The sequence below is a fragment of the Chlorocebus sabaeus genome, chromosome 14, assembly GCF_047675955.1.
Source record: "Chlorocebus sabaeus isolate Y175 chromosome 14, mChlSab1.0.hap1, whole genome shotgun sequence".
NCBI lineage: Eukaryota > Metazoa > Chordata > Mammalia > Primates > Cercopithecidae > Chlorocebus > Chlorocebus sabaeus.
Genome location: NC_132917.1, coordinates 98,075,723 through 98,092,253, shown reverse-complemented (window position 1 = coordinate 98,092,253; position 16,531 = coordinate 98,075,723). Strand labels below are relative to the sequence as shown.

Genomic DNA, 16,531 nt, shown 5'->3' with positions numbered 1-16,531 from the left:
ACATGCCACCATGCCCAGCTAATTTTTGTATTTTTTTTTTTTTTTTTTTTTTTTTTTTTTTGAGACGGAGTGTCGCTCTGTCACCCAGGCTGGAGTGCAGTGGCGGGATCTCAGCTCACTGCAAGCTCCGCCTCCCGGGTTCACGCCATTCTCCTGCCTCAGCCTCCTGAGTAGCCAGGACTACAGGCGCCCGCCACCTCGCCCGGCTAATTTTTTTTGTATTTTTTAGTAGAGACGGGGTTTCGCCATGTTAGCCAGGATGGTCTCGATCTCCTGACCTCATGATCCACCTGTCTCGGCCTCCCAAAGTGCTGGGATTACAGGCTTGAGCCACCGTGCCCGGCCCTAATTTTTGTATTTTTAGTAGAGACAGGGTTTCACCATGTTGGCTAGGATGGTCTCCCATCTCTTGACCTCAGGTGATTTGCCCACCCTGGCCTCCCAAAGTGGTGAGGTTACAGGTATGAGCCACGGTGCCCAGCGAGCTCACTTTAGAGGGGGTGGAATGTGAGACCTGAGTTAGGAGAATAACCTTTTGTTGTGGATCAGTTCCAGCTGCTTCTCGGTGTTCCTTCTGGGCTGTTCTTCCTTCCACATACATTAACCACTTTCTAGGTGCCAGGCCCTGGGGATTAGTGAGCAGGATAACATGGTCCTTGTACTCAGTAGCCCTGAGAATGCTGATGGGGGAACCCTGGGGCACTGTGGGAGGACACAGCAGGCTTCCAACCTGAGGCGGGGCAGTAGTGCTGCTGCTGCTGGTGGGGAGGGCTTCTTCCAGGAAGTGCCTTTAGGTTGAGGTCTGTAGAGTAAGGAACCAGCGTCCCATGCAGAGGGAAAAAAGCATGTGTAAGGTCCTAAGGTTAAGAGGGGGAATGATGAGGCCGGGCGCGGTGGCTCACGCCTGTAATCCCAGCACTTTGGGAGGCCGAGGCGGGTGGATCACGAGGTCAGGAGATCGAGACCACCCTGGCCAACATGGGGAAATCCCGTCTCTACTAAAAATACAAAAATTAGCCAGGTTTGGTGGCGTGCTTCTGTAATCCCAGCTACTCAGGAGGCTGAGGCAGGAGAATCACTTGAACCTGGGAGGTGGAGGTTGGAGTGTGAGTCAAGATCGTGCCACAGCACTCCAGCCTGGGCGATAGAGTGAGACTCCATCTCAAAAAAAAAAAAGAGAGGGGATGATGAGTATGTGGAAATAAAGTAGAATCAGAGACAGATGAGGCTAGAATGAAAAGCAGGGCCAGTAGTCTTGTCATGTTGCACAGTTCCTGGGGCTGCCGTTCACCTTGCATTCTGTAGTATTAACACCGTGGCTTCGGCATGTTAGCCACTGAGGCTGAGCAGCGTCTGCTTGGGTGGTTGGTGGTTGAACTGTTTAGACGAGAACCAGAGCAGGCTGAACATGTGTGACTCATGCTCACCATACACCACGTGGGGCCAGGTTCTGAAGCATTGTGTTCCCGTTGAAGAGACTGGACTTGGTTCTGAAGGGGTAGGTGCATTAAAGGATTTTATTGAAGAGAGGATCATGACTGGATTTGTAGTCATGCTGAGGAAATAGTGGTAGTTAGAAATGCGTCCGAATAAGAGTTGTCAGCTTTAGGGCTTGACAAGAGTTTTAAACTTGTCTCTCTGTTTCTTCCAGAAACAAATTGTTCAAACTCTGTTAGCTTCCATTTCACCATGAGATAGTAGTAATTCTGATTTGAGAAAGTAGAAATTCTGATTTGGGTTTATTTTGTAAGGATTTTGTAGATGTTAATTTAAAAAAATTTATTTTGGATGGTAACAATAGAGACATCTTTTCTGGCTTGCTATTGTGGTTCTTACTTCCAAGGGCACATTGTAATTCCCTGGAGAACTTTTAAAACTATTGATATCCAGTCCCAACCCCAGAGCTTCTGATTCAGTTCGTCTGAAGTGCAGTCTAGGCAGCCTTCCTTTTCTAAAGCTCTCCGGGGGATTCACATGTATAGCCGAGGCTGAGAACCCTGGACTAACATGGGTCCCTTTTTTCCTTGTGAAACTAAATTTAAGGCCGAGTGCGGTGGCTACTCCTGTAATCCCAGCACTTTGGAAGGTCGAGGCGGGCAGAGCATGAGGTCAGGAGTTCGAGACCAGCCTGGCCAACATAGTGATACCCTGTCTCTACTAAAAATACAAAAATTAGCCAGGTGTGGTGGCACATGCCTGTAGTCCCAGCTACTCGGGAGGCTGAGGCAGGAGAATGGCTTGAACCTGGAAGGCAGAGGTTACCTGGGAGCCAAGATATTGCACTCCAGCCTGGGCGACAAGAGCAAGACTCCGTCTCAAAAACAACAACCATAAAACAAAACAAAACAAAGAAAACTTCCTGATTATTAGATGGCTGCTGTGTGCCAGGTACTTTGCAAATATTGTCTTAATCCTTGTCAAACCTCCTTATAGTCTGTATTTTTCCATTTTACCAGTGAGTAAACAAAGGCTTAGAGAAGTTAAGTGTCTGTTTCAAGGTAATAGTCAATATAAAGTGAAGCACAGGTCCACCAGAGTCCAGAAGCTGTGCTTTTATCTATGATGTTTTACCATCTCCCATCCTTTTTTTTTTTTTTTCTCTCAGATTGTTTTCTTTCTTGAGAATGGACACATTTATTATTATTGTTATTATTTTATTTTATTTATTTATTTTTTTGAGACGGAGTCTCACTCTGTCACCCAGGCTGGAGTGCAGTGGCGCAATCTCGGCTCACTGCAAGCTCTGCCTCCCGGGTTCACGCCATTCTCCTGCTTCAGCCTCCTGAGTAGCTGGGACTACAGGTGCCCACCACCATGCCCGGCTAATTTTTTATATTTTTAGTAGAGATGGGGTTTCACCGTGTTAGCCAGGATGGTCTTGATCTCCTGACCTCATGATCCGCCCACCTTGGCCTCCCAAAGTGCTGGGAATACAGAGGTGAGCCACTGCGCCTGGCCTTATTTTATTTTTTTGAAATGGAGTCTTGCTCTGTTGCCCAGGCTGGAGTGCAGTGGCACGATCTCGGATCACTGCAACCTCCGCCTCCTGGGTTCAGTGATTCTCCTGCCTCAGCCTTTGGGGTAGCTGGGATTTCAGGCACACTCCACCCAGTCTGGCTGATTACAGGCACACACCACCACATCTGGCTAATTGTTGTATTTTTAGTAGAGACAGGGTTTCACCACATTGACCAGGCTGGTCTCAAACTCCAGACCTCAAGTAATCTGCCCACCTCGGCCTCCCAAAGTGCTAGGATTACAGGCATGAGCCACACCCAGCCTGTTAATATTATGTTTATATGCTGTCCTCTGCAATTTCAGTTCTTAGCACTTATATTCAGTCCAGAGAGTATAGAAAGTATCTTCCTTTCTACATCCCAACACCCTACAACTGTCTCAGAGGGTAAAATCAAATGTGTTTGTCAGTGGCATGGTTTACTGCGATATACAAAAAGGCACCAGGCATTGTTCTAAACACTTTCACATACGTTATTTACTTATAACAACCTTTTGGGGTAGATGATAGTTTTATCTCTATTTTATGGGTAAGAAACTGAAGTGCATGTAGAAAGATTACAGAACTTGTTAGTGTCACACACGTAGTGGGTCTGACTCCAGAGACTCCAGTCTGATTGTTATTGCCTTATTATTTTGAACTTGTTAAAGGAGGGTGACAAATACCGTACCTTTTGAGAACTTACAAATGACTGTGGTATGTGTGCAGAAGATGTCCTAGACAAGGAAGACAAGGAGCAGGTAGGAGGGTGTGTGAAACAATTCATGAAATTCCTCAAGATAGTGGTGAAAACATTTTTCTGGTTTCTTGTTTCCTTGTCACCAGAGTCCACATGACGCTATTGCTCAACTTCTTACCACATTTGTTCACGAGAAAATATTGGGAAAATCATAGCAACCAGTAATGCATCTGAGAAGAGGGTGAGAGACTTCAGTATATAGGCTCAGTCCTCCTGCCTCAGCCTCTTCCCCAGTAGCTGGGACCACGGGCATGTGCCACCACACCTGGCTAATTTTTGTATTTTTGTAGAGACAGGGTTTTGCCATGTTGCCTAGGCTGCTCTCAAACTGCTATGCTCAAGTGATTTGCCTACCTTGGCCCCCCAAGGTACTGGGATTACAGGCATGAGCCACTGCACCCGGCCCCTCAACTGTGGTTTAACATCTGAAAATTAATATACCATATTAATAGACTAAAGGAGAAACAACATATAATCATCTCAATAGATAGAGAAAAAGTGACAAAATTTCATACCTCTTGATAATAAAACACTCAACAAATTAGGAATAGAAGAGGATTTCCTCAACCTGATAAAGGACATCTATGAAAAACTCACAGCTAACACATATGTGTGTGTGTGTCACACACACATTTTTTATTTTTATTTTATTTTTTGAGATAGAATCTCGCTCTGTCGCCTGGGCTGGAGTGCATTGGCGTGATCTCAGCTCACTGCAACCTCTGCCTCCCGGGCTCAAGTGATTCCCCTGCTTCAGCCTTCCGAGCAGCGAGGATTACAGGCGTGTGCCACCACACCTGGCTAATTTTTACATTTTTAGTAGATATGGGTTTTGCCATATTGGCCAGGCTAGTCTCGAGCTCCTGACCTCAAGTGATCCACCCGCCTTAGCCTCCCAAAGTACTGGGATTATAGGCATGAGCCGCTGTGCCCGGCCTACACAAAAACTTTTATATGAATGTCCATAGCAGCATTATTCATAATAGCCAAGAAATGGAGACAACTTAAATGTCCATCAACTGATTAGAGCAGGGGTCCCCAATCTGTTAGGACCGGGCTGCACAGCAGGTGAGTGGTGGGCGAGCAAGTGAAGCATCATCTGTATTTACAGCTGCTCCCCATTGCCCTCATTACTGCCTGAGCTCCACCTCCTCTCTGATCAGTGGTGGCATTAGATTCTCATAGGAGCACGAGCCCTCTCGTGAACTGATCATGCGTGGGATTTAGGTTTCTCCTTATGAGAATTTAATGCCTGATGATCTGTCACTGTCTCCCATCACCCCCAGATGGGACTGTCTAGTTGCAGGAAAACAAGCTCAGGGTTCCCACTGATTCTACATTATGGTGAGTTGTATAATTATTTAATTATATATTATAACATCATAATAATAGAAATAAAGTACACAGGCCAAGCGCGGTGGCTCACGCCTGTTAATCCCAGCACTTTGGGAGGCCGAGGCGGGCAGATCACGAGGTCAGGAGATTGAGACCATCCTGGCTAACACGGTGAGACCCCGTCTCTATTAAAAATACAAAAAAATTAGCCAGGCTTGGTGGTGGGCGCCTGTAGTCCCAGCTACTTGGGAGGCTGAGGCAGGAGAATGGCGTGAACCCAGGAGGCAGAGCTTGCAGTGAGCCAAGATTGTGCCACTGAACTCCAGCCTGGACAGCAGAGCAAGACTCCATCTCAAAAAAAAAAAAAAAAGTACGCAATAAATGTACCAGTCCCTGGTGCCAAAAAGGTTGCGGACTACTGGATTAGAGGATACACAAAATGTGATCTATTGATACCACGGAATTACCAGCAATGAAAAGAATTAAGTATCACTGGGTGTGGTGGCTCGTGCCTATAATCCCAACACTTTGGGAGGCCAAAGTGGAAGGATTACTTGAGCCTAGGAGTTTTAGACCAGTTGGGCAACACAGGGAGACCCCATCTTTACAAAAAACAAAAAAAATTAGCTGATTATAACTACTTCGCAGGCTGAGGCAGAAGGATTGCTTGAGTCCGGGAGGTCAAGGCTGTAGTGAGCTATGGTTGCCAGTACACTGTAGTCTGGGCAATGGAGCAAGACTGTCTGAAAAGAAAAAAAAGGTAGGAGTAATTGCCAGGCACAGTGGCTCACCTTTGTAATTCTAGCACTTTAGGAGACCAAGGTAAGTGCGTCACCTGAGCCCAGGACCTCAAGGTTGCAATGAGCCTTGATCACACCACTGTACTCCAGCCTGGGTGACAGAGCAAGACCCTGTCTCAAAAAAAAAAAAAAAAGACTGAAAGAAATTAACTATCCATATGTGCTCCAACATGGATGACCCTTGAAAACATTATGTTAAGTGGAAGAAGCCGGTCACAAAAGACCAACACAGTATGATGCCATGCATATGAAATGTCAAGAATAGGCAAATCTGTAGAGACAGAAAATAGATTAGTGGTTGTCTAGGGCTGGGGTAATGTGGGGTGGAGATGAGGAAAGTGACTGCTAGTGGGCATGGGATTTTTTTTTTTGGGTGATGAGAATGTTTTAAAATGGGTTGTGGTAATCATAATCTTAACTCTGAATTTACTAAACGCCATTGAATTATATACTTTAAGTGAATTGTGTGGTCTCTGAATTATATCTCAGTGTTGTAGTTAACTAATTTTATTTATTTATTTTTTTGGAGACTGAGTCTCACCCTGTCGCCCAGGCTGGAGTGCAGTGGTGTGATCTTGACTCGCTGAAACCTCCATCTCCCAGGTTCAAGTGATTCTCCTGCCTCAGCCTCCCGAGTAGCTGGGATTACAGGTGCCTGCCACCACACCTGGCTAATTTTTGTATTTTTAGTAGAGACGGAGTTTCACCATGTTGCCCAGGCTGGTCTCGAACTCCTGACCTTGTGATCTGCCCGCCTCAGCCTCCCAAAGTACTGGGATTACAGGCATGAGCCACTGCGCCTGGCTGTATTGTAGTTATTTTTTAATGTTGATTGAAAGATCACCAGTGGCCAGACACAGTAGCTCATGCCTGTAATCCCAGCACTTTGGGAAGCCATGGCAGGATCGAGTCCAGGCATTTGAAACCAGCCTAGGCAACATAGCGAGTCATCTCTACAAAAAATCAAAAAAAAAAAAAAAAAAAAAGGTAAAGACAACCGGATTATCTTTTCTTGGCACTATCGAGTCCTCAGCTGACGATCACCACTTTCTCACAGGAACCACCCGGATGCTGGTGAAAAGTTGTAGGGAAGTCAGTAGCCATCTTGGAGCTACAGTACGTGTCCGATGAAATCAGAGTGTAATGAACGAGAGCAGAGTGCAACCTTTGTAGTCTTGGCCTTCATTCTCTTCTGTGAGATGTTTGGGCCTTACCCCTGGGGAGGCAGGAACAGCCTGTCTCAGAGAACAAGCTGTTCTCAGAGTGGGGAGAACAGCTTGGCAGTCGTTTTTGAGGTATTCTCCAAACTTTGAGGTACTCCCCATACTTTTTTTTGATGTGATGATTGTTTTTTCCTCCTTTGAACTGAGAGAAAATGAACAATACCATGCCATCCAGTTAAAAAAACATTTCCTCAAGTCTTTTTTTTTTTCTTTTGAGAGAGAGTCTTGCATTCTGTCGCCCAGGACAGAGCGCAGTGGCACGGTGGTCGCTCACTGCAGCCTCCAACTCCTGGGCTTGAGCTGTCTTCCTGCCTCAGCCTCCTGAGTAGCTGGGACTCCAGGTGTGCCATCACGCCTGGTTAATTTTTCCTGTTTTGGCCAGGTGCAGTGGCCAATGCCTATAACCCCAGCACTTGAGGTCAGGAGTTGGAGACCAACCTAGCCAACATGGTGAAACCCCGTCTCGACTAAGAATACAACAGTTAGCCTGGCGTGATGGCGCATGCCTGTAATCCCAGCTACTTGGGAGGCTGAGACAGAAGAATCGTTTGAACCCAGGAGGCGGAGGTTGCAGTGAGCCGATATTATGCCACTGAACTCCATCGTGGACGACGGAGCGAGACTCGGTCTCAAAAAAAGAAAAAAATTTATGTTTATTTGTTATTTTTACTATGATTTTTGGGTTTTTTTGAGACGGAGTATCACTCTGTCGCCCAGGCTGGAGTGCAGTGACGCCATCTCGGCTCACTGCAAGCTCTGCATCTCGGGGTTCACGCCATTCTCCTGCCTCAACTTCCCAAGTAGCTGGGACTACAGGCGCCCGCCACCATGCCTGGCTAATTTTTTTGTATTTTTAGTAGAGATGCAGTTTCACTGTGTTAGCCAGGATGGTCTCGATCTCCTGACTTCGTGATCCGCCCACCTCGGCCTCCCAAAGTGCTGGGATTACAGGCGTGAGCCACCACACCCGGCCAAGACAGGGTCTTGCTATGTTGTCGAGGCTGGTCTCGAACTCCTGGACTCAAGCAACCTCCTGCCTTGGCCTCCTGAAGTGCTAGGAATACAGCCATGAGCCACCACACTCGGTCCCCTCAAGTCTTTATGTTGATGAAGACACTGATTCCAAAGTGGTCTCTTTACTGTTGGCAGAGAGAATTTTACATGTTTCTTTTTCTGAGACAGTGAAAAAGGGCGAGAGGAAGAAAGCAAGGGCCGGTGCTCCAGAGGATGCTTATCCCTGGGTTAGTTCTTTACTTTTCTTTGGGCTTTGACCCTTTTGAGACTCCGATTAAAGTGTTGAACCCACAGAAAGAGGCAGTTACACAGAGGAGTTGACATGATTTTAGGAGATCTGAAGATCCCCTGTTCTATAGAATTGATGGTTGCTCTCATTCACAAGAAGTATTGGCGTACTATCAGAATGATGGTCAGCAGTGAAATTAAGACATACATAATGGACTGTATTCTGAATCTTGGTATTGTAATCTGGGTGGGCAGGTTATAAAGGTCAGTGCTTGGGACACACCTCACATTTAGTCTCCTGATTTTGGAGTACTCCTTATTGAAGTCCTCAAATTACTTGATTTGAGTTTGCTCTAGTAGGGTCACAACTAAGATAAATGAGATTGAGCTCATTCCATGAGTTTCTTAAGACAGCATGATGATATTCATTTATATGAAGGTTTCCAGACCTGGAAGTGCCACTTTTCTGTGTCGTCCAATCGAGAAGCTGTGAGTCCTGGGGAGAGTCCCTAGCATAGCTTTATGGGAGTCTGGGGGCCTACAGAGCAAGGGCCTTCTCAGGCTGCGTAGAAGTGTGCGAAGAATCTCACTGATCTTCTTCTCACTTTAAATAGAATGGGTATTGTCTCCTCTGTCCGGATTTCTGCATAAAGGGCTAGATGAAGATTATTGTAGGACCAGCAGCTTATATGGCTTTGAAAGTCTAAAAAGTGACAGGTCTACCTGTGGAATTGATGGTGTGTTCTGCTAGTGGTTCCAGGGAGGATGAAATGGAGGTGTGGTGGGAGATGCTTCACATCTAGTAGCATCTAGTAGAAGGCATTTGTTTTGTTAATTGTTTTTATATACATTACAGAAAAATTGGAAAATGCTGAAAAAAACAAAAGTGTACAAACATCTTTAAGAACAAAGACATTGCATCATGTTGTAAATACTGTTTTTAAAACCTTTTTAAATTTTTTAAAATTTGCAGATATATAGAAAAATTGAGAAAAACAAAAATTGAGTGTATGGTAAATACTAGATTCAGATTAATCTTTATTTGATAATAATTTTGTACTTAGGATTAAGTTATAAGAATACAACAGGCTGGCCGCAGTGACTCACGTCTGTAATCCCAGCACTTTGGGAGACTGAGGCGGGTGGATCACCTGAGGTCAGGAGTTCGAGAGCAGCCTGGCCAACATGGTGAAACCCCGTCTCTACTAAAAATACAAAAATTAGCCGGGCGTGGTGGCAGGCACCTGTAATCCCAGCTACTTGGGAGACTAAGGCAGGAGAATTGCTTGAACCCAGGAGGTGGAAGTTGCAGTGAGCCGAGATCACGCCATTGTACTCCAGCCTGGAGGATAAGAGTGAGATTTTGTCTCAAAAAAAAAAAAAAAAAAAGTTGGTCCTTTGGGCGGAAAAAAAAAATACAGCAGAGAATTTTGGAATGTTGTTCTTCACCCAGATTTCCGAAAATGTTAATGTTTTACTACATTTGCTTTGTCTTTTTTTTTTTTTTTTTTTTTTGAGACAGAGTTTTGCTCTTGTTGCCCAGACTGGCGTGCAGTGGCGCGATCTTGGCTCATTGTGGCCTCCGTCTCCTTAGTTCAAGCGATTCTCCTGCCTCAGCCTCCCGAGTAGCTGGGATTACAGGCATATGCTACGACGCCTGGCTAATTTTGTATTTTTAATAGAAACGGGGTTTCTCCATGTTGGTCAGGCTGGTCTCAAACTCCCGACCTCAGGTGATCCGCCTGCCTTGGTCTCCCAAAGTGCTGGGATTACAGGTGTGAGCTACTGCACCTGGCCGTCCTTTTTTTTTTTTTTCTCGAGAGAGGGTTTTGTTCTGTCACCCAGGGTGGAGTGCAGTGGCACAATCACAGCTCACTGTAGCCTCAACCTCCCGGGCTCAATAGAGCCTCCCATCTCAGCCTCCCAAGTAGCTGGGACTACAGGTGCATGCCACCAAGCCCAGCTATCTTTTTGTAGAGATGGGGTTTTGCCATGTTGCCCAGGTTGGTCTCAAACTCCTAGGGTCAAGCAATCCTCCTGCCTTCATTTCCCAAAGTGCTGGTATTATAGGTGTGAGCCACTACACTGGCCATCCTTTTCTTTAACTCTTTCTTTGTGTGTGTGTCTGTGTGTGTATGTGTCTTGTGTGTGTGTTTGTGCTTGTGTCTTTTTTTCTGAACTAAGAGTAAATTGCTGTCGTGATGCCTCCTTAATCCTAAATACTTGCGTGTGTGTGTGTGTTTAAAAAAAAAAGTTATTTTGTATAGCCACAGCACAGTGATCAAAGTCAGGAAGTTAACGTTTGTAACAATACCATTATCTAATCTTCAGTCCTTATTCATGTCTCACCAATTGTCCTGCTATGTTCTATAATGAAAGAAAGTCCCAGATCCTGTGTTGTATTCAGTTGTTACATCTCTCCTCTCCTTTGATCTGGAAGTATTCTCAGTGTTCTCTTTGTGCTTCAGAGTACCTACTGTTTAGAGCTGATTTTTAAAAAATTGTACATATGAAACATTTTTCCATATTGAGAGAGATTGAAAGCAGTATATCCCAGTGATTGAGTCAGGGCTCTGGAGCCAGAATACTTGGTTTCAAATCCTGATTTCACTACTTAATGCCTGTGTTATCCTGGACAAGTTTTTTTACCTGTGAAATGAGGAGTACTGATACTACCTCATAGGATTGTGAGAATTAAGTGCAAAAGTGCTCATTACTGAGTTCAGTACCTGGCACAGACTAAGTGCTCAGTAAACGCTAGCTATTATTCACACCATTCAGTGGACTCCTGAGGGACATGTTGCAAACATCTTAGTTCTGTTCTCTCTTCCTCTGCCCTCCTCCCCTTCTTTTCTTCACGTCTGGGTTCCAGAAAGCAAATGGTCCGCTTACTAGAAAATGGCATGGTTTGAGATGGAAAACACTGCTCTGAAAGAGCTGGTGTGTGAGCGCCTGTTGTTTGGTGACAGTTCTCACTGGTGCAAGAATCATGACAGTGAAGTTCTTTTTCTTTTTTTTTTTTTTTTTTTTTTTAAGACGGAGTCTCGCTCTGTCGCCCAGGTTGGAGTGCAGTGGCGCAATCTCGGCTCACTGCAAGCTCCGCCTCCCGGGTTCACGCCATTCTCCTGCCTCAGCCTCCCGAGGAGCTGGGACTACAGGCGCCCGCCACTGCGCCCGGCTAATTTTTTCTATTTTTAGTAGAGACGGGGTTTCACCATGGTCTCGATCTCCTAACCTTGTGATCCGCCCGCCTCGGCCTCCCAAAGTGCTGGGATTACAGGCGTGAGCCACCGCGCCCGGCCGAAGTTCTTTTTCTTAAGTGCTAAATGTATTCCGTTGTTTAATTATGAAATTACATGGTTCTCATCTTTTGGTGTTAAAATGTCCTTTTGTAAAATGATGTTTATTACAGATGATTGTTCTGTCATTATTGTATTTTAATATTTTTAGTAGGCAATAAAAAGAAACCAAATCTAATACTCTCCAAAATATTTTTGGAAATACTAATGCTTAATGACAGCCAGTGGTCTGGGAATTCATGCTTTAAAAGATGTTTGTGGCCGGGCGCGGTGGCTCACTCCTGTAATCAAGCACTTTGGGAGGCCGAGGCGGGCGGATCACAAGGTCAGGAGATCGAGACCATGGTGAAACCCCGTCTCTACTAAAAAATAGAAAAAAATTAGCCGGGCGCAGTGGCGGGCGCCTGTAGTCCCAGCTACTCGGGAGGCTGAGGTAGGAGAATGGCGTGAACTCGGGAGGCGGAGCTTGCAGTGAGCCAAGATTGCGCCACTGCACTCCAGCCTGGGCGACAGAGCGAGACTCCGTCTCAAAAAAAAAAAAAAGAAAAAAAGAAAAAAGATGTTTGTTTGGCTTTGTGTTTATGTGTATATGAGTACCTGTGAACGATATTTGTGTCCAGAAATGCACTAGTCACCTATTGAATGTTTATTGACTCCCCCTTGAATGCCAGACATTGTACTAAATGCTTTGCATATCTCATTTCATCTTCATAATGAACCGTGTTAGCTTTGTATTGTTCTGTTTACAGTGAGGAAATAGAATCTCAAAGAGGTGATGTAATCCACCCAGGGTTACACAGCTGTGAGTGACATAACTGCAGTTAGAACTCAAGTCTCCCTAATTACAGAGGCCATTTGGAATTTTAGCCTAGCATCCATAAATCCACAAGCTAATGGGTGTCTTTTCCATCAAAATGTGCTGGAGATAGTTATCCTGTAGAGGTCTTCAAAAAACACTTTTTAAAAAGTAGTCTTATAGTACAAAAAGTTGAAAACATCTCTCCACCCTTTGAACGACAGTCCTTTGGACGATAAGACAGGTGAGAGTTTCTCCTTTCTGGTGACTCTTAAATTAGGAATAAAACTGCCACCTTGCCTGAACCAGTGTGATTCTTCAGTCTTTGGTTCTAACTTACAGACTGCTTTCTAGGGGAAAACAAAATTGCTCCTGTGTGAAATTAGTGGTTATCCAAGAAATGCTTCCAAGAACTCTTGACTAGGAGTAGAAAATAAGATGGCATTTAGTGACTTACACTAATGTGAAGTTAAAAGTTGAAGGCCAACTCGTGTGCTGCTGAAGCAGACAGATTCTCTCTAGTTGCAAAGCTGTGGGGCTCCCTATCTGGTGTAGCATTTCTTCAGTTTGGTTGCACATCACAGCCTTCTGTGGTGCTTCTTAAAAATACTTAATCCTGGCTGGGTGCGGTGGCTCATGCCTGTAATCCCAGCACTTTGGGAGGCTGAGGCGGGTGGATCACGAGATCAGGAGTTCTAAGAGCAGCCTGAGCAACATGGTGAAACCCCGTCTCTACTAAAAATACAAAAATTAGCTGGGCATGGTGGTGAGTGCCTGTAATCCCAGCTACCTCATAAGGCTGAGGCAGGAGAATCGCTTGAACCCAGGAGGTGGAGGTTGCAGTGAGCCAAGATCGCACCACTGCACTGCAGCCTAGGTGACAGAGCGAGACACCATCTCAAAAAAACAAACAGCAACAACAACAAAAATCCTGCACCCCACTCTAGCCCTACTGAATGAGACAGTTTGACTGAGGGACCCACGTATATGTCCAGTTAACAAGCTCCTTCAGGTGATCCCAAGGCCCAGCATGCCTCTGGCTGTCACCTGGAACTGGGTCCACACCAGCCTTGGGAAGAGTAAGGCACCCTTAGGCTAGCGATTGCTGTCGCTTTATTATTTGTTTATTTTCTAAGCAAGCTAACATAGGAGGCTGCTATCTCTTTAAAGTTGCAACTTAAACTTCTAATCAGGGTTACTAGAGGTGATGAGTGAAGCAAGCCTTGGGCTCATCAGGGCTCCACAGGGCATTTTTAATCCCTTTTCCTTAATTGTCACTGAAATTATGAGCGTTCTCTGAGATGCTAGTTGCTGTAAACTGCTTGATAACGTGTTTACCGTTTCCTCGTTCTAAATGGTAGTTGTTGAAGAGTAACTTTATGCCAGTTTAATCATCCACTGATTGATGTCATGCCTTTCTGTGTCCTGTATGAATTCTGCCAGTGGCGTAAGAGGAGGACAGCAGAGGAGCCGCGCTGCAGCCTCGGACTCCTGGCTGTGGCCCATGGAGTGCAGGGCCGTGGGTGCTGCCTTGCCTCACGGCAGCCTCTTCTCACAAGCTGTGATTCTGACTCATCTGTTTCCAGTTCCTTGAGTGTGCCGCCCTCATGCTGCTTGTGCCTCAGATCTTTTGGTGGACTCCCTCTAATTACTTGAGTCTCAGCTCAGATATTGCCTCCTCGGGGAGAGGTTCCCTCGCCGGTCCCTTGTATTACCTATTTTATTTTCCTCGTAGCATTTATCACTATCTGAAATCATTTTATTTGCTTGCTTGTTTGTCTCTTCCGCTCTGATCTTAATTCCATTCCTGTCTGTCTGGTTTCTCTTTGGACCCTCAGCATCTGGAACAGTACCTGGCTTGTAGTAGGTGTTCATTGTATTAAAGGAGGGAAGGGTTTGAGGTCTGTACCCTCGCCTGCCTGTCCCACAGGGCAGAGCTGAGCTGAGCTTGTATAGGTGGCTCTTGTTGCTGATGGCTTAGAACTGCAGCTGTTTCCTGGAGCAGAGTTTAATACCCTCACGCCCGATGATTTTCTAAATCTCATTCTGCAGCGCCGCCGTGGAGCGTCTTCCCTGCCTATGTGTTGTAGGTTAGAATGACAACAGTTATTTGGGAATATGACCCATAAGGCTCAGTTAGAGGGCAAATGATCCCTTTGGATTAGAGTGAGTTTCATAGTCTCTCAAGTGGCAGGATTTTGGTCTTCTGGGCAGGAGCTGTTTCCTGAGATCCTGGATAGTGAAGGATGTCTTGAATTGGGAAGAATTTAGCCCTGTTTGTCTCTTCTTTCCCCTTGCTATAGAAATACAGTAGGCTGGGTACAGACAAACTTGAGACACTCCCAGAGACATAAGTGGGGCGTGCCTGGACAGCGTACTGCTATGTGTTCTATAAAGTGCCTTCTACAAGCCTCAGGACCCTCTGTGGGCTAGAGCGGTCTTCCTGGGGGACCCCTTTGAGAATCTGGTATAGTAACAGACCCTCTCCTCAGAAAAATGTACAAGCGCCTGTGCATATGGTTTTGCCTGTCATCTTGAGGGCGCAGATACTTCACGGATGCCCTTCAGGGACCCTCAAATTCTGTTTGGGAATTTCAGTTGGTTTGTTCATCCATCACAGCTGGGTCATAGCTCTTCTGTGGCTGTGTCTTTCTGACTTGGTCTCCTGTCTTCTGTGCCCTCTCTTGTTTTTATCGTAACCTGCTGGACCCTCTCAGGCCCAGAAGAGGCGATATTCTCCAGGAGTCCAGGTACTCAGTTCTTGGTTCATCATGAGCATCCCTCATTCCCGTGCGTCCATCCAACGTTTGTTGCTGTTCGAGTCCATGTGGTTGTCCCGGGAGCCCGTCTGTGGTCTCACTGCGTCTCCACCTTGCATGTTGACCATGTGGGACAAAGGGACAAATACTCACCAAAGGAGTGGCATGCCTCATGTTACCCCTTCACCACCTCACCACCCTGCCTGTCTGCACTGCCTTGGCATTGGGCTTGTTCTGGAATGATCAGTTTGCCATTTCTATGGAATAATTGCTCCTGCAACTCTACTGGGGAGAGAGGGCCTGTGAAATAGATGGGAAAATGAGTGGTTTATGGGGAAATTTGCAGTTTTCTCCCCGTTAAGGGAGAACCTTGCCCTCTTATTATGATTGGGAGAAGTGATGTGTGGAGGAAGCTTAAGTGGGCTGGAAAGTCTTTTGACTAAGGACAGTCATTGTGGCTGGCTGAGCCCATCCAGCAACCCTGTTCCATGTTCTTTCTGAGCTCGAATCCATTTAGCCTCGTATGCTTGCAGAATTTTAGAATTGAAAAGAGCTATCCTGAATGGAAAGATTCCCCTGCTCAAACAGGTATTTTCAGAATACCCGCTGTGTGCAGAACCGTGGTTGGGAGGAGATGGGGCTGAAGTTAGACATATGAAGGCATGTGATGAATGAATTTTTTTCTTCAAGAATCTTATGTGGCAGTTGGGGAGATAGGTACATATACATGAAAAGGAAACCCCTAGTATTAGACAGCACATAAGTGCCAACTGGTGACCTTGGGACATTCAAGTCAGACTCCAGCGTTTTAGGGGGGCCATTTCAGGCCCACCCCAGTTCAGGAGCCAAGAGAATTACTGAAGACAACAACCAAGTGTAGTCGCTTCCTGGGCTGTTTCCCTTGAGAGACCATCTGAATGTGGGCTCAGGGGCTGCCGACAATGAGGTCGAGTGGTTGCCTGTTCTGCTGTAAGGGGCTCAACTTGTGTGTGCAGAGTTCGTGTTGCTGTTTGTGCAGGTGTTCCTACGTGCTCTTCCTTAGCATCTGCTTACCCCCTCTGCTTCCCAGCGGGTATTCCCCTACATCTCAGCCATGGTGAACAACGGCTCCCTCAGCTATGATCACGAGCGGGATGGGCGGCCTACAGAGCTGGGAGGCTGCACGGCCATTGTCCGCAATCTTCATTACGACACCTTCCTGGTGATTCGCTATGTCAAGAGGCATTTGACGGTGAGTCCTTGTCCTGGCCCAGATGGTGGTGTGGGCTGTGTCGCTCTTGCTTCCATGGCTTGACCCTGATTTATCTCTCCTTTTATTCTAG

The 16,531-nt window shown here is 46.0% G+C and overlaps 1 protein-coding gene across 8 annotated transcripts in view; it reads left to right on the top strand.

The window, feature by feature from the left end:
- Positions 1-16,531, top strand: part of LMAN2L (lectin, mannose binding 2 like) — a 32,562-nt gene that overhangs the window by 8,935 nt on the left and 7,096 nt on the right. For 5 of the 8 annotated variants that reach the window (XM_008008031.3, XM_038004167.2, XM_038004163.2 and 2 more), the window contains one exon: positions 16,279-16,440. In XM_008008031.3, coding sequence (XP_008006222.2) covers positions 16,279-16,440 — 162 coding nt within the window. Of the gene's footprint in view, positions 1-15,167; positions 15,201-16,278; positions 16,441-16,531 lie in introns of all 8 variants that reach the window. The other 3 variants (XM_008008030.3, XM_008008032.3, XM_038004161.2) reach the window with 1 other exon arrangement.